The following is a 26,041-nucleotide window of genomic DNA, read 5'->3' on the forward strand; positions in this document are numbered from 1 at the left end:
TCCCATTAATACACTTCTTTCCTAGGCTGAATTGGTGCATTACATGTTAACTGGCGGAACACAACCCCGCGCTAGAGTTCCGTCAGTCAACTTGTAATGCTCCAATTCAGCGTAAAGCGTTTAAAGCGTTCAAATGAGAAGCACTTTAACATGTAAGCTAATTTACTCTAAATTTTGAAAATATTTCACAGGTTACCCATTAAATATATCGGATTCACAATTGTCCGTGCGCGTGAAGATATCTGGCCCGTTTCTGAGTGAACAAGCAGAAAAAAAACTGAACGCATCTGTTTCGGAGCAGTATAGAAAAATGGATATATGGCTGGAGACATGGTCGCTAGATCAGCTGGATGATAATATGACGGTAAGTATTTATTCATTCGATCTCGATCTCAATCTCTCCAAAAACATCGAAGAATTGCACAAGGGCACAAGCCTGCGACTGTGGACGCTTTTTAGCATTACGTTGTATCTCACACATAGCTGGGTAGGTAAAGGGAACCTGGGAACTGAATATTAAGACACTCCGTTCCCATTAAGACTGCTGAAAGTAAAAAAATATTATTAAATCAATATGTTTTTCAGACATCCGAGCCTTGCACCATTCTCCTACAAAACACCAACTTAGATTTCACACAAGGGGAATCCCGGACCGCCATGTTGGATATAAAAACTAACTCGACCAATGGCTATTCGCTACGTATCAGCGCGACGGCCAATGAGAGTGCGCCATTCACCATTAGGTATACGGTGAATCCGTTAAATGTGAAAATTGGTGTTTTGTACGCGTGCGTACTGCTGTGTGGGCTGTATGTGCTGATTATTTTTGAGGTAAGTTTCATTTTGGTTTTTTTTAGAGATACAGAGCGAAGAGGCAGAGGTCGACTGAGGCATATTGTGTTACTGGAAACGAAATTAATGAATTATTTTCATTCGTGGTAATAAGACAAAGTGCGGCGTTGAGTTCCACCACTCAATACACGATGTCTCGAAAATATAGTGAAGAGTGAATAACGCTATATGCGAGAAACTGCCTTAAAAAAAGGAAACAGTGAGAGGATAGGAAAACCTTCAAAATCCTGCCTATAGCAAGGTAGAGGGAACCTAGATTTAAAACACTCTGATCCCCACGCACCGCTTTTCGCGATAAGGCGCGTTAGTTTTAATACTAAAATATATTAAAATAGTACATCTTCTTACTAATTGAGAAGTATATACAACTATACACACAAAGGTTAGGAAATGTATTAAAATTGACATATAATAAAGGATTAAACATTACTAATTGAACTAATGATAACATTTCTATCAAAGTTTAATCAAAATCGACTTAGTTTCTCCTTTAATAAGGTTTAAAATTAGTTTAAAATGGTTATTTGTTTAATTCCGTCTATATGATTCTTATCGAACTACACGTGTAGTGTCGTATACGTATTGTTTTAGATATTTAAATATAGTAAGTATAGTAGGCCGTCTAAGTGTTAACGCATCGGCTCGATTCCGCAGGTTCGATTCCAACTTGGGGAGAATGACTTATTTTCATTTCTTTGCTTTAGTAGCGCGGCGTTATATTCCGCCATTCAACACTCAATGTCTCTAAAATTAGTCGATGAGTGAGGAACAGAGTATCTTAGTAAGAGGTTCCCTCTGTCACCCTGCTATATGCGGTATAGCTAAAATAATAATTTAGTGTTATATTTCATACTTAGTAAATAAGTTAAATTTACTGAGCTTGAAATTAATAGTCATAAAATAACCAATTTAAATTTATTTTAAAATATTACTGAAATAATTTTAATAATGTCTTTGTATGCAAAGAATAATTATGTTTTGTGGAAACCGCTTTATATATTCCGCATTTGACGGTTTCAGAAGCGATGTAGAGACCATCGCAGTGAGTAGCATCTTGTTGTGAACTCGATAACAGTTATTTTCATTCTCACTCAGGGGAATGTCGTGGAAATTATCTTACACTGTTCACTGTCTGACACTCTTCCACTGCGCTACGACGGTGTAATATTAATAGTGGTTAATTAGTCGTAAAGCACCAGGAAAGTACCATCGCTTAGCTAAACAAGGTCAAAGGTCGAGATTAAAAGTACATTAAATATTAATTATTGTTTTATCGTTGTTATTTACACGGATGCATCCGTATGTCATCTTTTAAGATTGGATTGGGTAAAAATTGAAAATTAATAAAATTTCCAGTTGTATCCCTTATAAAGAAGGGTAGGCAGAGGGGGCCCAGGATTATGCGACATTGTGTAAAATTACTCGTATAGTTTATTTCGTCTTTTATACAAATAATATTTGCATATATCAAGCATATCAAATTTAATTGACATAAAGCGATATAAACCATTATAAAGTGGTATTGTTAGCTTCTTATAAAATACTACGCACCTAACGATAAAAATACTTCTACACCTACTTAACACCTACTTAGATGAAACCACTCTCTACTTAACATTATATCCCGTATGTAGCAGGGTAGGCTAAGACACTCCTCTCCCCATTTCCTGCCGCTTTCTGGAGGCATTTTATGCTGAGTCGCGCAACTCAACGCCGCGCTTTGCAAGCACTAGACCGAAGAAATGAACACATTAAATATTCCATATTCTCGAGCGAGATTCAAACCCATAATCTGTTGCGTTTATATTTCTGCTGCGCCACGCCTGGCCTTATATATATAACAGGAATTATAAAGGAGATAAAGATTTAGTTTGATATTTGAAGGATATTAAGAAAAGAGGGAACGCAAGATCACGGTAAACAATATTAGAACAAGAAAATGAAGTGATATATTTGGGAAGTATGTTTAGTAGAGACGGTATCTATATACGATATGGACGTGGAAAGATATATTGCTGCAATGCAGTGTTGGTGTCGAAGATGTTATACGGCAGCGAAACGTGGGTGTTACAGAAGAAGAATGAAAGAAAGATGAAAGTGGACAATTTGGGTAGTAGCAAACCATAACTTTAAATTGATGGTTTGGTTAAAATCGTTAACCTCTTCCAAAATTTGCAAAATTTATCCTACAGCTTGAAGAAAATCCTGAAACTATCTTTTCTTAAACAATATTATATAGATAGACAAGTATTTAATTACTATAATTATTTATAGGTTTTCACATTAACGATCAACGAGTGATTGATGACGGCATACGGAATGATTGTAATATGTTAGTTATATAATATATATAGGGATAGCTACGTGGTAATGGTGCATACATATGTGAGCCACAGGCTCCACCCAATGTTACAGTCTCTGTGTTTTGAGTGATGAAACTTGTTCCCGCAGCGAGGAAATTAAACTCATTCTTTCCCCCGCCTGAGAACCGAACCCAACACCGTCGCGTTTACAATCAAACTTTGTAGCTCACATTATTCATCGTTCATTCATTCATCACAAACGTTAAGGAAAATAATAAAAATGTTAAAGTCTACTTTACTTTATATTTGCTAGTATGAGACGCAAAGCTATGAACGTAATTTATGCAAATTATGCAACTAAAAATAGTTCTAGAATATTTTAAATGACTTGTTGCATGTCAATATTATTCTAATCTTTTGTTTCCTACTATCTGTTTGTATGATTATGTTATTTTATAATGTGATTGTTTTTTTTTTACATTGACTCGATTGAAATAATATGAGATTTTTAATTAAAATAAGTAGAAAGTATCTTGGAGTAACAGTAAAAAGATAAAAAGTATCCTCTTGTTCTAAACAGATAGGACAAAAAAATCATCGAATAGATCTGTTTGTTAAAAAAATTATTTTCGAAGTAATAATTAATATTTTAAAGGCAAATTTGATTATTTCAGGTCATAAACCGTACCATGGCAGCTATCCTCATCTCAACAGCATCGCTAGCAGTACTCTCGTTAGTTGGTGAAAGACCTTCCATACCCCAGCTTGTCTCCTGGCTGGACGTGGAAACCCTGCTGCTGTTGTTCAGCATGATGATACTGGTGGCCATCATGGCTGAAACTGGAATGTTTGATTTCTTGGCTGTATTCACTTTTGAGGTAAGTTTTTTTATATGTCTGTATCTGTATCTGAAAAGGATGTTTTGTAGTCATAGGTTCAAAACATGTTTTGCTGTTTATAAATACTAAATGAAGACAAAGTTATTTTATATATTTTATAATGTTATAACATATTATAACATTAATTGTACTAGCGATCCAAACGCGGCTTCGCCCGCATATATGCATATATGGGATAGCCTTTATGTCAGACGGACCGACATACGTAGTCATAATGATGGGGTCCAATTTTACCCATTGGGTACAGAACCCTTAAAAATAGAGAAAAGAGTTTTCTTTTGATAAAATGTTTTGATAAACATGCAAATTTATCTAAGTACTTCTTCAGCTTTAGAGACATAACGATTTAAATGAATCACGGCGTTTTGTCTAGCCAGACCATACTATATATATATGTATATAGTATGGTCCATACCATACTATATATATATAGTACTATATATATATATATATATATATATATATATATAGTATGGTATATATAGTATAGTATGGCGTTAAGATATATATATATATATATATCTTAACGCTAGGTTCATCGGATTCCCTCTGGCTACCCTACATGTATTTTATTTATTTTTTTTCTTTTTATCCTAACACAATTGCCACATAGGAATTACTAAAGAATTAAAGATAACTTAGTAATGTATGTTATTCTTAATTTTCCTTTCAATTTTGTATTGAAACTTTATACAACAATCTCTCTAACTGACAGCTATGAGATTAGCTCTATTATACTTATAAATTAATGTTTATATTACTTACTTTAATGAACCGACAACGGTCGTAGAATAGAAACATAGAAATATCAATTTAAAAATATAAAAGAGCTGATCTCATTATATTTATCTTCCATGTAGCACCGTAGCAAGCTAAAACCTAGTATGAAAACAACGTTCTCCACTTTTGCCCGAATTTCAGACATTTTGTGTTGAGTGGCGGAACTCAACGCCGCGCTTTGCCTCTTTACCTTCAGATTTCGGCGTAAAGTGAGGAACGGAGGTGGCTTATGGTAAACGGAATGTCTTAACACTAGGTTCACCGGGTTCCCTCTGCCTTCCCTGCGACGTGCGTGGATACGGCGTAAATCTAAAAAAAGAAATATGTACGAAATTAGAGTAAAACAGTGAACCAAAACCAGTATACTTAGTTAGAATTAAACAAACAAGCTGCAACTCGTTACTGAGATAAGACTGGCTTATCTAACTTAATGAAAGTAAATAGTAAAAGATAGAAGACAGTTGGAAATGCTACTATTTATTAATATCTCTAGAAACGTTTTACGTACGCGTATGTACATACAAACATACATGCGCCTTACAATGAAAAATGTGGAATTAATGGAAAATAATGATTATTTAAAAGGTTTCAATATTTGATGGCCCTGGTGAATGTAACGGTTCAGTCAAACTTCTTACCAGAGTTAGGGAAAATGAAAATAATTCATACCTCCAAATGAGAATCGTCATGTTGCACGGCGTTGAGTTTCGTCACTCAACACGCAATCACCACCGGACCGATTAAATGAAAATAATTAATTTAACCCAGTGCGAATCGAACCTACAACCGTCGTGTTTGTGCCCCTCGAAGGCCTCTTTTATAAATATTATTAATTTATTTATTTGATTTCAGGTGACGAAAGGTAAGCTGTGGCCTCTTATAACACTGCTTTGTGTTATCACAGCACTACTGTCGACTTTCTTGGACAATGTGACGACTGTGCTCTTGATGACACCAGTCACTATACGGTAATAACTAAAACAGAGTGCACTGGGAAGTGTGCAGAACGGAGGGTCTCTACATTTGATTGTCCCTACCCCCGACCTATATAGGATAGAGAAGTCCGAATACGCAACCTTCGCGTTCAATTTAATTGCCAATGAGCTACGATAGAGGCAATATTCATTTTATAATATTTCTAGATAAGCGCGTTCGACAAGCATTCTTAAGTTTTACAATATTAGTATAGATTTTCTTTACTAACATAAACATTTATTTTTCAGTCTATGCGAGGTAATGGATATGGATCCCGTGCCCATATTAATGTCGATGGTGCTGTTCAGTAACATTGGAGGTACGGCGACGCCCGTAGGGGATCCCCCGAACGTCATAATTGCATCTAACAAAGCTGTTGTACAAGCGGTAAGTGAATGTGTGATCACATATTATGTGTATAAATGTTGACATAATTATGTGAATGTGTGGACGAGTGTTGACATAATTTATTAATGTGTGACCACATGACTGTAATATGAGGTAAAAATAAATTATTCAATATTTTCTTTTCAGGGTATCAACTTTACTAATTTCACAATGCATATGACCCTTGGAATCCTCCTAGTGTGCGTACAGACATACTTCCAGCTACGTTATATATATAGAGATACCAGTAAATTACGTTTGAATGTGCCACGAGAGATACAGGGTGAGTTGAATAATGAATATTTTAAAAAGAGGAAATAATATATGTTTCTTTATATATATACGAGTGATTTCGTAGTAAGAAATTTCAACGTATTGTTATTAATATATTTTTTCAGACCTCCGCCATCAAATATCAATATGGCGTCGTGCAATAGAATCTTTACCTCATTTGAGTAAAGATCAACAAGTTGTAAGAGAAAGACTGGAGAGGAAAATAAAAAAACTCAATCTACAGCTCGAGAATATGGAAAAAGAGAGTTCAAAAAGAGTTTGTCCGAAAGAAACTTTTCAAACTACATTATCTCAGTTGAAGGAAAAAGTATGTATAATTTACTTATTTAGAAAATTGTAGTATTGAGGAAAATGATTTGAACCCGATTGAGTTGAGAAAGTTTAGAATCAATCAAAAGTATTTTTCTTTCTTAAGTGTGGAATAACACTGTAATTTTTTTATAATTTTTATAGCAGGTATATAATTTACTTTTTTTAGTACAAAATCCGTGACAAGATGCTACTACTGAAGTCCACTGTTGCCATAAGTTTTGTCGTCGCTGTGTTTTTCTTACATTCGATACCAGAGTTAAGTAAGTATGGCTTTTGTTATATTTTAGTTGATGGTTGTAGGTTCGATCCACTACCGATTATATTGAAAAATTAAAACACTAAGAAGGGGGTAAAGAAGTATCTTAACAACAACTGATATTAGATACTGTTGAGGATAAACTCACGACCTGATTTACCGATCAAGCTTATTTTTAAAACTATCTTTCGGTCAAACTACTTCTGTAATAAAAAAAATAAGTAAGCTTCGCACTTCCACACAGCAAGATAGGCAGAAGGAACCTAGAGTAAGACATTTCCGTACCCGCTTTTTCCGCTGAATTCTGGAAGTATTGCTCAGTCATCAAGTGACAAAGATATTTCATTTCTTGAATCGAATCGAACACATGACCTGTAGCATTTACAGTCGCACGCTTGGTTCTTAATTTTATAAATGTGGAAGTTTTTGAGGATGGATGTTTGTTACACTCTTTCGCACAAAACCAACAGGACGGATTTAGATGAAATTTTACAGTAATTTGTAGTTTGTGTATTTTGTATAATTTGACTATAACAAGTTACTTACTTTAGGTGCTTACTTACTAGTAAGCACCTAAAGCTTTTGGATCGTTAAAAAGTGTATATAATTCTATAATATCTAAAACAATAACTTCAGACCGAGTATCCCTGGGATGGACGGCGCTATTGGGTGCTATCCTGCTGCTGACGTTGGCGGACCGGGATGACCTGGAGCCCATACTGCACAGAGTGGAGTGGTCCACTTTATTGTTTTTTGCCGCTTTGTTTGTTTTGATGGAGGTATTTGTTAATTATTTTTGTTATTTTTTTGGTATGAAGTTAGCCTTTGTAGTAATTTTAAAGCGTTTTGTCGATATTCATGATACAAAAATGCATTTTTTCTTTACGGTCGCTCTCTTAAAGATGTAGGTCCCCTTATTGAAATTTAATTATTAGTATTATATTTATAAAATTCGTAAAAATACATAATAAATTAATGCGACAGACGACTTAATTTTTTAGAGCGTATGGTCACTATACAAGACGCATGGGTTCAAATCTCTTCACGTATTTTTTTGGGTACGTTTGAGAAGCACTCAGGTGTTCGAATAAGTTTTATCTCGCGCTCGGGCAAGACAAAGCGCGACGTTAAGTTCCGCCACTGAAATATCAATTCTGACAGAAAAATTAAAATAATATGTCTTGTCTTCCGTTCTACCTTAATCCTGCTAATTACGGGATAAAGCGTGAAGCTAAAAACTTTCATATGTTTTCTTTTCCAGGCACTTACGAAACTTGGCCTTATTGAGTTCATCGGTGGTCTGACTGAGGGTCTTATCATGAAAGTAGATGAGAATGGTAGATTAGCGGTGGCTTTATTACTTTTACTATGGGTTAGTATTGCATTTATTTTTATTAATTATTTTTTTTTGCATCTATACTACAACTATATTTTTACTATTTTTAACATATTGAAAGTGTTATTCTGCGCTTAAGAAAGAAGAATGTTTTTACTACAAAATTGCGTTCTGTCAGTCAGTCAATTACTAAATGAGAGAGAGGAGAGGTGATAGATAATATAAATCCCTCCATTTTCCAGGTCTCAGGCATAACATCCGCGTTCGTGGACAACATACCGCTGACCACGATGATGGTTAGAGTGGTCACCGCTCTGGGCTCCAATCCATCTCTACAGCTGCCGACCCCGCCGTTGATCTGGGCACTGTCTTTTGGCGCTTGTTTGGGTGGTAAGTTTGTTGATGTTATTTATGTTGACCATATTATCAATATTAACTGTATTCATTATATTCTTCATGTTTACCACATTTTTATCCAGATGATCGTAATATCAAATCCTTAGCGTTCTAACACTTCAATATTGAGAAATAAAATATTATTTTTCCTAAGGTAACGGCACCCTCATCGGCGCGAGTGCTAACGTGGTGTGCGCGGGCGTGGCGGAGCAACATGGGTACAGGTTCACATTCATGCAGTTCTTCAAAGTGGGCTTCCCCATTATGATTGGACATTTGATGGTCGCGTCTGTCTATTTATTATTATGCCACTGTGTTTTCACTTGGCATTGAAAATTCGTATTGGCATTGAATTTCGCTACTGGCACTTCTGTTTACAATATTTTTTATAATATTTTAGATTTTTTTCTATTCATATTTAATTGCTTTTTTTTTTTTCAATATTTTTTATTTATATTTTATTTTATTGTATGTCTTCTACTTTTTTCATAAAAAGTTTTTATATATTCATTTACACTTAATTTATAAAAAATGTAACTTTACGTACATTATAGGTTCGATTTTCACTCAAAGAAATTACTTAATTTCATTTTCTCGTTTTGGTAGCAAGACAACGTGCGACGTTGACATCCATCACTTATCACGTAATGATTTGAAAGTTGAACGGTGCGTTAGGACCGGAGTGTCTCAACACTAAACCTTTGCTTACATTGCTACATGCGGGATATAGCGTGAAGCTAAAAAAAAGAACTCATTTATTTATATTTAATTATTAATATATTTTTATATTAGCGTAATTTTATTCGAAGATAGTTTTTTACTCTAAAATCATACTTTAACGTCTCAAACGAGTTTACACTTTAAATTCTTACTTGGAAATTTTTTAAGTCTAAAACTGCGAATTTGAAAAATAAAGTATGAAGTTTTAGTGAAAAATGTTTTATATACTCTATTATTTATAATTATACTTTAGTCTATAAAGTTTCAAATAAATATGTTGCATAAGGTCAGTATAGAAAGGGCATAATCATTAAAATATTATTTTTTACAAAAAACTAAAAATCGATAAAAAAAAATCTATTTGTTACACAGAAAACATGGCAAATGAGGGGAATTAGTTAAATTGTCCTATAGTTATGTAAAAATATTTTTTATATCTTTTAAATTATATAAAATATATGCGATATATGATTTATACAAAGTGAGGGACGGAGTTTTTACACTGGGTTCCCTCTGATTCCCCAGCGTGAACGCACTTTCATATGCGTTATAGAAAAATGTAATTTTTATACCAACCATATATGACCATATATGACCAACTTTTAGTATTAAGAAACGTCCTTTAAAATTGTGTACCTTAAAAATCACCTGTGATAGTTTGTTTCGTACTTAAAATGTGAAAAATATACAAAAAAAAAATACATGAACTATTATTTAATTTTAGTTATTTATAATAATCATTTTTAGATTATAAATAATTTTGTTTAGGGCAAGTGTGTGACTGTAAACGCGATAGGTTTTGGGTTCGATTCCCACTCAAAGAAATGGAATATTTAATATTTTCATTTCCTCGTAGATTAAATAATTTAGTAGACACCAAAATGCAAAGATAAAAGACGAAATTGCAACGTCATTAGGTATAGCGCAGTGCAGTGTCTAACTTTAAGGCGATGGTTGTGAGTTCGTTCTCCATTCAGGAGAATGATAATTTTTTAATCTTTTCCATGTACTCGCTCTGGTAGATGCAATATCTAGATATTAGATGAAAAGTGGAGAACGGAGTTTTGGTTATTTATGTCAGACATTTTTCAAATGCTACATACAATGCAAAGGCGTCTTTACAAAGAAATCTATTTATAATTTTTTATCCAAGGTTTTTTTTGTTCATTAATATTTTTATTTTTCCTCTGTAACGCACATAAAATAATTTTGCATAATATAAGATAAGATTTTTTAATATCATTTTTTCACTATATATATTTTATAAAAAATCTTTTTATTTTTTAAATATTATATAGTTTCATATAATTAGAAGACAGTATTCGTTTAATCATCATTCATAATTTAAAATTATAATTTCTTAAAACTAAAGAGTAATCAAAATAATGTTTATAAATTCAAAACTCCATCCCAAATCTAATATAGACTTAGTGTTTTTTTAACTCTTATAATTTACTTTAAAATATGTAACCCGATGAACAGATAGTTGTTGTAAGTTTGTCGTGTATATGTATTCATGTCTGTTTGTAACATCTTAGGGTAGGGTGTAAGGTGACTTAATCGAGAGTGCTCTGTAACATGATTTAAGAAGCCGTTTGAAAATTATCAGCTCTTTTTTAGTTGTTCATGATAGTCAAAATAAATATCAATTTTGGTAAACTTGGATTTAAAACTATTTTAAGCTGGCAACGTCACCTTACTCCAATCATTAATGTAAATTATAATATTAGATATAGGTACATATGATATTAAGAACATTGAACAAAAATATTTAGTTATATTTACAATTTATTTATTTATAACCTATCCTTTATGAAGTTTTTAAAATTTATTTCATTTATATTAAAAAGAAAAAGAAAAGTGTAATTAAAGTTATCTTTGTTAATTATTTTGAGTCATGCTGTCTCTTCCTGATTATAGTAATGAGTAAGGGAGAGTGATAGCTATTACAAGCTTATAGTTTTATTTTAATCATGCTATCTCCTTCTAATGATTATGAAAAGAAAGGAACAGTATGATAATTGATATTTCTTATAAGATAACATAGTGTTAATAAATACTTGTAAAAAAAATTCTTTAGATTTTATTTCCTAGTAGTTTTTCAGTATTTTATTTATTTGTTAAATATCTTATTAAATTTAAACAATGTATAAACACCGTATAATAATTTAACTTTCTCACATAGTTGTGGCAATGTCAATTAGCATTTAATTGTCATTAAAATATTATATGTCCATTAATATTAATTAACTATTAATTGATGTTTCTACTTGTGGCTTTTAGAATTATTAATATAGTGAAATTTTGAATAAGAGCGGGTTCAAATCCCTCTGCCTTACTTTTTATATGTAATTTTAAAATTATGAATAATCAGTGTGGCGCTGTGGCACAAGCGCGTGTAAATGCGACGGTCGTGAGTTCGGTTCCTACTCGAAGGAATTAATTATTTCGTCGTCCTTTTAACCAGGCAAGGAAGGCAAAATTTGTGCGGTTTGGAGTGTTTTAACACTCTGTTCACTCCGCTTACTCTGCTATAAATGAATCATACTTCTTAATTATACAAACATATATTAATTAGCTTTAAATACTATAGTGGATATTGTCGATTTTAATTAATTAATACATATTTGTACAGTATGGTCGACGAGTCGCGGCCACTTAAGAAAATCATTAAAAGTTAGAAAATCAAATTTGCGGCTACCACAACTCGTCGACCGCACTGTACAGAACACTTATAATATTGTGCTTGGTGGTTTTATCACTAGTTTCTATTTAAACAAAGTATAAATATGCCTAATAATGAATTTTATTTATTAAGTTATTTCATGAATTGTAACTTTAATATGTTAAAATATAAAGAATAAAACAAAATGTTTTTGCAATATTTCGAAGATTTTTTTTTTAAATTTGTAATTTGCTAAATATGGCTCTATATGCGGCCATCGTGGCGGAGGGATACAAGCGTGCGACTTATAAATGCGATAGATATGGGTTCCATTCCAGCTCAGGGGAATTAATTATTTTATATTTCACATTCTCGCTCTGGTAGCGAGGCAAAGTACGACATTTAGTTACACTACTGAATACAATACCTTTAGAATTCGATAGAAAATGGGGAAAGGAAGTGTCTCGACATCAGAGCGAAGAAATTAAAATATTAAATATTTCATTTTCTCGAGTGGGAATCGAACCTATAACCATCGCGTTTACAGTCATATTCTTATTTGCCATGCCACGACGGACCTCAAATAAATGACGAAGTTTAATAAATTATTCAATGATTGTAGTTTAAGTAAAAAGGATTGCAATTAAAAAATAACTTTTTTAAAAAATCTTTATTAAAACAAAAAATCCTAAAATATTGGATTTTACAAACATATCAGTGAATATTACAAAAAACATAAGCAAACGAGTCCAAATTACTCATAATTGGACATTATGTTATACAAATATCAATATTTTTATATAAGAAAATGTATTTATAGGAATTGACTGAACTTGGAAATCAAATATTAACTTTCCATTCTAAATTTTTAAATTTTGATACTCCCAACTTACTATTTATTTGTAAAGATAAAATTACTGGTGTTGTACCTACACATACAATTTCTTACATACGAACAAAGAGATATTAGTAAATCTAAAAAAAACAAACTTCTTTTTAAAACGCTATTATAATATTAAAATTAATATAATAATACATAAATATATTTAAAAAAATGTGTCAAAATGGATGGAATAAGCAGTCAAAATATAAATCTACATTTAAAAATAATTATAGTACAAATATTAAAATAAAAAAGGAATGGAATGGCCTAAATGTCTTTATTTAATCTAAACAAAAGAAGAAATGAGTACAATGAAAATTATTATTTCTTTATTTCATAAACTGGACATAAGGGTTATAAGAGAAAACAAAACTCAAAAATGGCAACACAAAGCTATATCACTGACCTTTCTATGGACACACAAAGAATATGTTAATATTTTTTTACAAAAAATATCTTGTACCAGATGACGCAGTTATGATTCCGACAAACCATCAAATATCAATTTTAATTATTTATATTATTCACTTTCCAAAAACAACCTTCCAGAGAATGATATTTCAATTATGTGTATTATTCTGTACTGGTAAAAAAAACGCGGCGTTGACTTCCACAACTTAATGTTATGTCTCCAAAATGTTTGTAAAATAAAGAACTCTTAACAATCGGTTCTTTACACTTTTAAACGAAGCGTAATTATATAGAAAATATTAATTATAATAATATATTGCCATTATAAAAAAAGCTATATAAAAAGTTACAAAATACACACGTGGGGTTTGAAATTACAACTATTATACTTACTACTATAGAAGAATCCAAAATACTATTTTTTTTTTCATCATTATTTTATAGGCGTAGCTGTGCAAAATAGAGCCAAATTTTGTTTTAAAAAAATGTATTATTATAACTTTTATTAAAAAAAAAATCTTTGAAGTTATCTTTGATATTATGAACGAAAGTTCTTTTATATATTTAGATTTAGTTTTTAAAAATTAAGGTTTTGTCGAATTAAGAAATAAATAAAACAAAATACTTTTTACTTTTAAAAAAAAATAAAAAGTAAATTTGACTAAATTAATGTTTTTATTAATTTAGTCAAATTTACTATTTTATTTGAAAAATATATATTAACATATGGCTCTAATACACACAACTACGTTAAGTTGATGTTTTATTATAATACATAGTGGGTAGTTCAGAATCAGAATCTTCACGTATCATATAAATAGAATAGAATTTATTTCATATTGACTCTATTTTTGATCCACAAAAGGCACTTATGATATAATACTTATAATAAGCACTTTATTTTTTTTATAATTCTGAGAACAGTCATCCACCACAATACTGAACAGGACTAACATTGCTTAAGTTTTTTCTTGATTATATATTATAATAAAACATCAATATTTATTATTAAAAAGAGTATAAAAAACTTTCTCTAGTGAATATAAAAACCATCTAAGCTACACATATATATGTATTTGTACGTTGTTTTATTTCATATCGGATATCTTTTAAAAACATATTTATAGAAAAAGCCTTAATAATTATACATATTTTTAACCTCCGACGACAAGGGGGGTGTTATAAGTTTGATGTGTGTCTGTCTGTCTGTCTGTCTGTGGCACCGTAGCTCCGAAACGGATAACCAAATATAGATTTTTTTTTTGAAAGGTGATTCAATTGAATGTTCTTCTTTTAATCAAGAAGATATGTTCAATAGTTTGAATATTATTAGGTTTTTTCTAGGTGCTTCTTTATTTTTTAGTTTTTTGTGGCGGAGGTTATTAATATCAGTTATGAAAAATGTTCATTCTACAGAAAGAGCAGAAAAAGCTACTTTTTTGTATAAAAAAGATTCGAACTTGCTAATTAACGCTTAGAAACACTAATTTACATATAAAAAGTCCAAAAAACCTAGCAAATAGTTAAAAAATTAGTCTTTTTAAGTTATTTTCTAAGAAAACTCATTCTAGATCTTATATATTATGTAGTAAAAAGTAAATGAATTGAGATTCAATAAATTGCTGCCAAGACGTCTAAAGAAAATACTTTTAAAAATGAAATGATTAAGAAAAAATAGTTCATAAACAATATTGATAGCAGTATTTCATATTTGTAAATTGGGGAACAGAGTGTCTTAGCACTAGGTTCCCTCTGCCTAACATGCTATATGTGGGTTACAAACTAAAAACAAATTACGTCATAATTAGAGACGACGTTATGAAATTATATTAATATTAGTGTTCCACTCGCGGTTTCATTTATAATTATAAAAATGCTTGTTAGCTTTATGCCGTATCCCGCATATAGCAGGATAGACCTAATTAAGCCATTTTAATGAGATTAGTTTATTATTAAACTTTCTTTTTTGTTTTTAAGTCAAATAATGAAATTACATTTTTTGTCACTATTATAACAGTATAAATATTACGTCAGTATATCAGATATTATTCTAATAATAGTAAAGAAAAACTGTCAATAAAAACTATTTGTGACTTTCTAGTACATATAAATAAAAATACATATTTAATCAACTTAAAAATGTTTAAAGTATAGCAAGATAGTAGAAAATAAGAATTACTATTTCTAATTATGAAAATAAAGGTAGAATAAAAAGTTTATTTTCATAATCAGAAATCGTAATTATAAAAATAAAATTAAATCTTATTTATATAAAAGTGAAAAATCCAGTTAATCATTCGGAAATTAAATCTCACTGCATTTAAAAAGTTAAGAAGTCACAAGTTTTTATCGTCATTATATTTAAATGAAAGTAAACAGAAGTATACTTATATTATCTCAACAATACAATCTTTAATTAAATAATGTTTATTCATTATTATTATTACCAATATATGTATGTATTAGGTTGTTACATAATTTTAATATATTATTTTTATTATATTGTCAAAAACACGTAAAATTTTTTTGTAATCTTTAGGGTGATAAAACAAAAAAACAATTTCATATTAAAGGTACGAATTTCATTATTTTTTCATGATATAAAATCATTTAAAAAATGAGATATGTCATAATAATGATATACGATGAGATTTTTACCCGCAATGCTGAATTCCCATAGATCTGTGGGTCCCTCCTTAGGCCGGAGAAATTAATGTCTGGTATTTGCGATTCTGTAAGGGAATAGACGAAATATAGACAATAGATTATGTCAGACCTAAGTCCTATTTGGGGTGTGTTTTGAGAAAAAAAAAATGTTTGTTAATCTAATGATAAACGATATTCTCTTTTAATTTGATTGACAATCGTTAAATTAAATATTGCAATAAAAAGTTACAAACTTCAAAATAAGTAAATATATGTATTTTGACTTTATATACCAATTTTTAACTTCTAACAAAAAATATTATATAAGAAAAATAATCATTAGTTACATTCTTTTTAATTAAATTTATAGAGTAGTCATAATAAGTATGTCTAAAGACTACTAGACAAAAGAAAAAAAAATAAAATCACTTTTAATCACTTCTATATAAAATTTAAAAAAGAAATATGTAGGTATTAATATAAAAATTTTCTAAAATTTATAAACTCACAAAGACGGCCAAACAGTTGTAAGCTTAGCGGCAAACAGAATAATAATAAATACTCATGCTTTCTCTAAAACTAATTTCATATAGAAATACAAAATGCAGTACACATATTATTGTCACATTCCAATAATTAATATTAATAATAATAAAAGTAAAAGATAAATTAATCAATTTATCTATTGTACAACAATTATTTTGCACATATAGTTTTCAACACATTTTTTAAATATTTTCACCCTGTATCCCGCATGTAACAGTAACTCTGCAGAGGTAACTTATGTGATAAGACACTCAGTTCCCCATGCACTGTCCAATTCTCGAGACATTGCGTATTGTGTGGTGGAACACAACGCCGCGTTTTGTCTTGTCACCAGAACGAGAAAATGAAAACTTCTCATTCCCTCAAATGCGAAGTTTTTAAAATAAAATCAAATCTGCCATCTATGGCTAACTCCTAGACCACACTATACAGACATACCTCAAAACAACCAGCAGGGCGACACCAACGATCATGTCCGCCTGTAGACTGGCGACGCCTCCATACCGTGTCTGACCGCAGGCCGGTGGACACACCGGGATGATCGTTTCTAATTAAAACAAACATGTTTGATATACGCCATGCATAAGTGGGGGGGTAAAAGCAAATATAAAAAAAACAAAAATCGGTCATGTAACATTTAAATGTCAATGCCATACTTATAGCACTAGATCTTATCTATATAAGCAAAAAAGAAATGTAAAAGTAACAAACTAAAAGCAGTAAAAAACTAAAAAGTAAAAACGAATTTAAAATTAGTCGACATTTTGTATCATTTCGTAAAAAAATGTTATATTTACTTTAAAAATATATATGTGTCGGCTGGTGATAATTTATTTCAATATTAAGAATAAATTCATAATTAGTTAATTAATTACAAAAGATGTTTTATGGAGTAAAATTAGAATTAATATTTAAGAATTAATAAAACGCTGTAATTATTGAATTGATGGTTCTGTATTTGTCAGCTTCCGGTGGCGCCACTTTGGGCGCGTCACCGTTATCAATGTCATTGTTACTTTATAAAAGGCCACGCGGGCGTTGTACGCTCAGTCGAGGCTCTGCCACGGCTCGGAGCACTACTCGTGCTCCACCGCTGGTTAACCTCGACTATTTTAATTATGAATGTTGTTAAGACCTATTTGTAATTATACTGGACTGGAGCAGTGAAAGGTGACTGTTAGTACTGTAAAGGGACCCTTAAGCCTACTCCTGGGGTCACAAGTCCCAGGCACTGCTCCAGGCCATCATTTAAAGAATAAGATAATGTTGTTGTTATTTTCCTTGTAATTTACTATGTTTCCAGTTATTGTTTGGTTTATTTATTTGTTTTAGATTTACCTATTTATTTAATTTAGTATTTCGAGTAGAACCAAAGGCCAGAACATGGTCGGAGGTTCTACTCGTTTATTTTTAAATATCTATTACGCCTTTAAATCCTTTAAATCCGACATATGCATTTTAAAAAAATATTTTAAAATTTAAAATAGCCTTATAGATAAACATATGCATTACTCTCCAATTATATTACTATTTCCAAACAAAGAAAGAACATCAATAACATCTAAACATCCCAACATACATACATACAAATCAAATCTAAATTACATCAATCATTAATCGAACCCACTACCTCCTTATAGTAAATACATACCAAACAATTCCACCGTGCCTTCAGCGGATCCTAATTTATTTTTAGCCTTACATGTGAAGAGGCCATATTGTCTTTTTTCAATTGTTATAACTCTTAATGTAGTGTCTGTGAATTCGTCGGCAGTGGCAAAGTGGGAAATTCTGTAATGAAAATATATAATTCATTTATAAGAATATAAACGTAATGATTGTGGGTTCGATACTCACTAGGAGTAGACAAAGAGCGGTGCTGAGTTACGCCACTGAACATACAATGTCTTGAAAATTTACTAAGTGGGACACAAGTGGGTTAACAGTAGGTTCTTTCTACATATAGTTCAAGCGAGCGAAGCCACGGGGCCGCATGTATTCAATATAAAAGAACTTATTTACCTATAATGTTGATTATTAGACAGCGCTACAGAATCTTTCACCCATACTATAGCTGGAGGAGGGTATGCTTCGACGTGACATTCCAAATCCATATCGTATTGAAGGGCCTGGAAATAAAAAAAATATATACCCTGAACAAAATCGATTATCCGGTTTTCAGTTACTCGATTATTCGGACTATTTAAATAAACGTAAATAAATGTGTAAATTGTGTATTGGATTATGTATTTGTTGATATATTTACAAAATCTAAGTACATTCAATTATATGAAGTTTCGATTATTGAAATAAGAAACGGTAACAATTAGTTCGATTTATCGAGTTAGTACTATAATTTTAATCAATTAAGTAAAAAGGAAAACCAATTTTTATTATAATCAATATGTTAACACTTCACTTGCAAGCACAGCGTATAACTGTAACCGCGACAGTTGTGGGTTCACTTCCCACTTGGTAGAACAAATTATGTAATATTTCCAATTCCTCATTCTAGTGACATAATAAAGCACGGTGTTGAATTCCTCTACCCGAATACACTACCTCCCTCTTATATGTTTATATATATAACAAATATATTTATCTGTGTATATACCTGTCCCAAACGCGGCCTCGGCACGGTGACAACAGGTGCAAATTCAACTTCCAAGTTTATATTTCTGCGAGCGCCCTTACCGACGCCATTTTCCGCTACGCAGTAATATGTGCCTCTGTCTTCTTTGTGTACTGATGTTATTTTAAGGATATTACCGCTGAAAACAAAGGAAAATATGTATTATTTTAGTATGAATATAAATAGACACTGTAAGCGCTACGGATGTAGGTTCGATTCCTACTCGGATCAAATATTTAATATTTTAATTTCTTCGCTCTACGAGACTGGAGGCAGAGTCAACGCCGAAGTTTTGTTTTGACACAACCGAACCCAGAACTGTCGCATTTACAGTCATACATTTTGCCCTGGCACCACGTCGGTCTCGTTTATTATAATATAATATAAATTACATATAATTACCGATAAATAGATCCACCGGTGGGTAAAATGGCGTTATTTTCACGACGCCACGAAATCTTCGGTGGCGGGAAACCACCAGCATAGCATTCCATTTGGGCACCTATTTACAATAAATAAGAAATTATTTAAAAATTTCTTTCGAATTTGAACCTTCGATCCCCACTTGAGGAAGAAATATTAATTTAAATTTATATTTCTATTTCATTGCTCTGGTGTCGAGGCAAACTGTCTGAACTCACTACCACTGATACAAACCTTAATAAACTACATTGAGTTTTCCATTTCACCTACTATCTTGTAGTGATACGTCACTTGTTATTTGAATATACAACTGTCCAAATCCAATATTAATCGAACTCACAACCATTCATACCAAAATAAAAGTCAATAAAATTATAGAATTTACAAACAAAAAACGAATATTAACACATTTCTCTATTACTCATCCACAAAGTCCAAATATAATGTAAAACATATTTTTCTGAACTCACTCTCTCCTTCGCTGGCCACGATGGACCGAGTGGAGTTATCAGATATGATGGGAGGTCTTCGGACTTGGAGTTCCACTTCAGCTGTTATCTTATTGCTCACTGATAAGAGAACTTGACATTGGTACCATCCAGCGTCAGTTTCTTGTATGTCTTTGATCTGGGGAGTTATGGAGACATAGTAATACAGAGAGTGAAGAATTCTTTAATACTTATAAGGAGATACTAAAAGTATAAGAAATTATTTTAATTAAAATAAGTACCTTGATGAAACGATGAAAATTAATCATGATAGATTACAAGAGGTGTGGGTTCAAATCAATCTATGTTCTCACATTTATATGTTTTAAAATTTTGATAAAATAGAACAGTAAACAAAATGTTATTAAAATATCAATAAAGAAAAACACAAAGTACTGGTTTTTTCGCAAATAAGAACAATAAGTAATCTATTATAATCCTAGTTCAAAGCATAACTAGGATTTAAATCCATATGCCATATAAAAATATTAACCACTGCATTTACAAGACGTTTTGGCCTTTGTGTCGGCATTACGACCTCCTATTAATTATGATTATTACAGCCAATTAAACCAATTTTAAAATTCCATAGATCTTAAGTAAGTTTTGCCAGTATATATTCTTTATTTAGAAATATATAACTGAATAATAGAATAACAAAATAACATAATTATTAAAAAATCAAATTATTTTAATTTTTAGTAAAGTTAAAGAATATACCTGCTTTTACCTAAAATATGCTTAATAGTATTTTATTAAATTAAAAAAAGATAAGAAATTAAAAAAAGGAAAACTTACAGATAGAGTGTAAGTTGCAGATGCTGCATCAAATCTTAGTGAAAATCTTGAATCCCTTATAATAAGACCCGAGTTGGAAGATAAAGGCAGAATCTCTTGGGATCTGAGACGATCATGTTTTAGCTGTAAAAGAAATGATAATTAATAACCTCCACACAAAAAACTCCAAAAAGTAAAACAAATAATTAATAGGTGATAAAATACAACTTGTATTTTATCACCTATAAATACAAGCTGTATTTTATCACCTATAGGCTGTATACCTTCTAGCAAGCATATTTTCTTAAATCATGACTTGATTAAGACAATTTCTCCATAAAAAGAACTTAATCAAAATTGGTTCATTTGTTTTGGAGCTACCATGCCACAGGCAGACATATAGATAGAAATAATATCGTAACAAAAAGTAAGGAATGTACTATTATATACCATGTGTTATCTTGTATTGTAAATACAATACAATTTATTACTTCTACTTTGCAAACAAAACAATTGTGTAAGCAAAGAAAGGTCAACTCATGTGACCTTTTATCACTCACTGATAACAGCTGTGGACTTTCTAAATATACTTGTAAATATACTAATAGTTAACTTATATATAACTATTCAAACTTTCACATTTAAACCATATTAAAAAAGGGGCAAGTGCGAGTTGGACTGAGGGTTTCGTACCAATATAAGCATTGTAGGCCAACTACAACTAAAGTTACTTAAGTTAGTTAAGAATAAATTATCCCTTTTCTTTTTTTGCCTTTATTTAGATTATAAGTTTTCATTTTCTACAAAATTTTAATATTTACATAGTAGGTGCATAATATGTTATACAGGCCATTGTTGTATAAGTTTGAAATATTGAATAGTTTCATTTTCTCGCTCTGATAATGAGCGGTGTTGATTTCCGCCACATGCAATTTGGCGGAAAGTAGGGAACCGAAATGACTTAATGGAGGAGGAAGTGCCTTAAAAGTAGGTTTCCAGGTTACCTCTGTCTACCCAGCCATAGGGATAAACTACGGTGTGACGCTGAAAAAATATGTATTGTAGAGTATATGTCATCGAAATGATTTGCTTCACTAAGCCCGAAGGTATTAAGATCAAATTCCATTGAATAAAACCACTTATATTAATAATATTAATATAGGTAGGTACATGTTTTCTTGGTATTGTTACATAAAATACGCCACTCGACACACTACATAAATCAAAAGCAGAGAATGGTTACACTTGTAACTAGATAGTCAATGTTTACTTTAATTATTTATTAGGACACCTCTAAAAAAAAATTAAATCAAAAATGATTCATTCAATTGTGAGCTACAATGCTATATAGAGACACACAGATGCACACTTATACAGACTTACCCACAAAACAGGATAATCGTTGGCATAATGAACGGAACAGTCCAGGTCCACTTGACCACCAATATCTCGGATCTGCTGTTGAGTTATATGGGATATTGTCGGTGTTCTTTGTCCATATGCTGAAAATAAATAGAAATATTTGTAGAAAAATTATAAAAATCTTATAATTAAAGTATAATTAGAGACAACTCTACAGCATGGACAGTGACTAAATGTAAGCATGATAGTTGGGGTTTGATCAATGGAAAACATTTATATTAATTTCCTTTGTCATGTTGTGAGGTTGAGGTAGCCTCTCTGGTACACACTACTGCAATGTTTCGAAAGTTGGAAGAAAAGTTTTAAATATTTTTTCTCTCCTTACCCTGATGTGCAGAAAAAAACGTGAAGCTAATAAAAAAATATAATTGAGGCCACTGTGGCATAGTGGGTGAGTCTGTATACAAACATAGCAAGTTGGATTCCCACTCAGGGAAAGCACACAATCTAAATTGTAAGATTCTATGGTAGTAAATTATAGGTGCAAATACATATAGAAAATCAAATCAGATTATATTACTTCTGGAGACCTCCATATGGATTTATCTACAGCAGCAATAAGTTTAAGCAGTTTGTAAGCTGTTTAGCAGGATTCTTACAAACTAAAACTAAAATTTTGGAGATAGGAGACACTTTTCCTCTGTGATATTTCCATTTTAAAATGAACAAGTTTCTTTTGAACTTTTTTCAAAGAAAATATTGCACTATACATCTTTCCTTTGTGTTACTTTTTTTCTAAGTAGACACCAAAAAAGTCTAGACACCCTAACTTTTACTTGTGAGGCTGAGACACCATCATGACTCAGTAGAAATTTGCTTAATCCCACATGATTGTTATGGGTACAAACACTTGGACAATTGCTTATCTTTAAAATAATGAATACATTTTGTTATTTAATATGAATAAGAAATAATATATTTTTTAATAAACAACAAACTTCCTTCCCAATAAAAAACAACATTGAAATTGGTTAGTGTGATTTTGAGTAAATCATCTGTTTTTCACTCATATACCTAATGTAAATTTAAGATTCGCGTGATTTTTTTATGGATAACATTGTCAGGAATGGACCAAATTAAAATGAGACCTGTCAGGAAGCACCAGCTTTCAAATAAAAAAACCATCAAAATAGGTTCACCCAGTCAAAAGTTCTGAGGTGAATTACATAAAAAAAATACAATTGAAATCATAACTTTCTCCATTTATTTATTAAACTTTAACTTTACTAATCAATAACATAAGCAAATAAATGCATGTTTAGTTAAGATAATTAATTTAAATACAATACATTGTTAGTCTTTGTCATTAAAAATATAATTAGAGTCAGCAACTGATATGTGAAATGTTATCTTTTATATATTTTACTTATTAATATTATAGTTAATTGGACAGAGTCCAGCATTGTTTTTAAACTTCAAGATCTCTCACATATACATATAATTAGGCAAGGGAATTGACCATTTTATTTCAGACTCATTGCACAATAAGTGGTGGAATTCAATATCAGACTTTGTCTTGTAACAAAAGCATAACAATATTTAACTCTCCCTTGAGTGCGAATAGAATGGAAAACCTTGGGGAATAGTGTGAACATTAGATTCTCTCTGCCTACCATGCTGTGTGCGGGATACAGTGTGAAGCTGAACCCAAAACTATTGCATTTTATATTCAGAAGATAATCCAATGGGTTTTTGAATGGTTTGATAATATAATTGGAACCGTTCAGTCAATGAGTAGTATAATAGACCAACTATACAATAAGAAAGCATTTATTGTCTATATTATGTTTCCAGGCAGGGTGATGCCTGCTTTAAATAATAATTTAAGTGACTTTACTTAAATAAGGTAGTGAAAAAGTAAGTTAATTCATATTTTATGATATAACTGAAGATTACAAGTTCAAATCTAAAAATAATACTAAGCATATTAAATTCAATTATTTTGCATATAATACTTATTCCTATTCGATTTTTTAACAAAATCCAAAAATTTATTTTTCTTGATATTTTTATATAACAGGTTATAAACACCTAAGACAATATTTCAAAATTATTGTAAGAAATTGCCAATAACTAAAATTACATTTAAATACAACATATGGACTACTATTCAAAATTAGTGCTAAGCCATATTGTCAAAAATCAATTGATATACATGAAATTTTAGATGTTATCACATAATTACAGGTATTATTAAACAAATGACTAGAGGGTAAATTTTCGTATCGGCTTTTGAAATCAACCCTTCTTCCTGTCAATGCAATGAAGCGCGAAATCGATCGATAATTTGCATTCCCCGCTTTATTTTGTCACCATTTTTATTTTTATAACACAAATAAATAGAAGGTTTTTTAAGGTAAAAAAATACGTTATGTATAGCAGTGAAAACAAAATAAGTTTTAATACGTATAAATGTACAATAAGTAGGTAGTCATATTAAATTTTGTATAGCTTTCCTCTATATATATTTTGTTATATAATAATTGTTATAACGAGAAATATAACAGTTAAAACTTTTCAAAATAATAAATAGGGTGTGTCGTGTTCGTCACAAGTAGTAAACACTAACAATTGAAATAGTTTTTTTCTTTTAAAACGACAATTTTACCTAATACTTATAAATATAAATAAGACATTTAAGTATTTATTATTAAATATAACTCACCAATTGATGCTAGGAAGAGTATTTGTATGAAATAATTGAAATTAAAAAATGCCATTTTATATGACGCTCACAACTTCACACGACAAAAATCGCGAATAAACTTTCGTTGTGTGGTTTTGAATGGAGCGTGGTGAGGTGCGTTCCGTTTCACGTACAATGAAATTAACGAATTTATTATTTTTATAAAAAAATATATAATATAGAAAACAATGGTAAATATACATTATAAATTGAGTTGGAATTGATTTTAGTTATAATATATAATTCTGATTTCATTTATCTCCCGTATGTATGAGGTCAATGTAAAAAATGTTCAAACTGAATGGTTTAGTGGATTTATTGTGATTTAGTGTAAGTTTTACCGTTAAGTTGAGTTTATATTTTATAAAATAAGTGGTTACTAAGAAAATAGTTACTAAAAGGAGCTAATTAAAAATTTTAAAATATCTTTTAGTAGTATTTCTTATCTGTGGTTATAAAATATTCTATTTTGTGATACAAGATGGCGTTCTTTGAATTTGAAATTTTACTGACAAAATTTATATTGTAATTTTTGTGATTCATTACTTCGATCTTTCAATCTCTAATTTTCAAGAAGGACACATTCCCTATAATATATGGCCTTTTTTCATTGTCATGTAATGTGTGAATTATTTTATCCTGAATAGATAGAGTAGTTAAAAAAATATCTAGTGTTAAGATTTAAGACAATCAATAGGCCTTGCAATAGCATCTTTAGTGGCGGTACTCAAAGCTGAGCTTTGTCTTGTTACCACATCACGGAAATAAAAATGATTATTTCTTCTTCTGTTCTTCTGATAGAAGAACCCTTTATGTTGAATCCACAATCATGACGTTTACAGCGAGATGAGCACGATGAGATGAGTTTAGCTCTACGACGGCCTCAATATGTGAATAATTATTTGTTTTGAATTATTATTTTTTATTATTAGTCTTAATATGAAGAAATGGG

General features: G+C 30.8%; 2 protein-coding genes across 5 annotated transcripts in view; one reads left to right on the forward strand and one right to left on the reverse strand.

Moving 5' to 3' along the window:
• LOC146528118 (P protein-like) overlaps positions 1-12,394 on the forward strand; it is a 31,439-nt gene extending 19,045 nt beyond the window's left edge. For all 3 annotated transcript variants that reach the window (XM_085204579.1, XM_085204580.1, XM_085204581.1), the window contains exons 6-17: positions 192-364; positions 586-831; positions 3,830-4,033; positions 5,687-5,802; positions 6,058-6,196; positions 6,344-6,479; positions 6,595-6,797; positions 6,969-7,062; positions 7,695-7,837; positions 8,320-8,430; positions 8,637-8,784; positions 8,945-12,394. In XM_085204579.1, the coding sequence (XP_085060705.1) occupies positions 192-364; positions 586-831; positions 3,830-4,033; positions 5,687-5,802; positions 6,058-6,196; positions 6,344-6,479; positions 6,595-6,797; positions 6,969-7,062; positions 7,695-7,837; positions 8,320-8,430; positions 8,637-8,784; positions 8,945-9,123 (1,892 nt within the window). In that variant the 3' untranslated portion in view covers positions 9,124-12,394. The remainder of the gene's footprint in view (positions 1-191; positions 365-585; positions 832-3,829; positions 4,034-5,686; positions 5,803-6,057; positions 6,197-6,343; positions 6,480-6,594; positions 6,798-6,968; positions 7,063-7,694; positions 7,838-8,319; positions 8,431-8,636; positions 8,785-8,944) is intronic.
• On the reverse strand, positions 9,217-25,227 carry Lac (septate junction protein lachesin). 2 transcript variants are annotated; one of them, XM_085204582.1, is made up of 10 exons: positions 25,069-25,227; positions 22,365-22,483; positions 21,003-21,125; positions 20,187-20,343; positions 19,696-19,795; positions 19,276-19,432; positions 18,684-18,790; positions 18,313-18,452; positions 17,100-17,208; positions 9,217-16,201 (listed from the first exon to the last, which is right to left on the reverse strand). In XM_085204582.1, the coding sequence occupies exons 1-10, from the start codon at positions 25,121-25,123 to the stop codon at positions 16,180-16,182; spliced, it is 1,089 nt and encodes a 362-aa protein (XP_085060708.1). In that variant the 5' UTR covers positions 25,124-25,227; the 3' UTR covers positions 9,217-16,179. The 2 variants fall into 2 exon arrangements, with proteins under 2 accessions (XP_085060708.1, XP_085060709.1); XM_085204583.1 differs by lacking the exon at positions 17,100-17,208.
• Positions 25,228-26,041: the final 814 nt, after the last annotated feature.

The sequence above is a fragment of the Heliconius melpomene genome, chromosome 20 (assembly GCF_056956725.1).
Source record: "Heliconius melpomene rosina isolate 202511_hmr_F chromosome 20, ASM5695672v1, whole genome shotgun sequence".
Lineage (NCBI taxonomy): Eukaryota > Metazoa > Arthropoda > Insecta > Lepidoptera > Nymphalidae > Heliconius > Heliconius melpomene.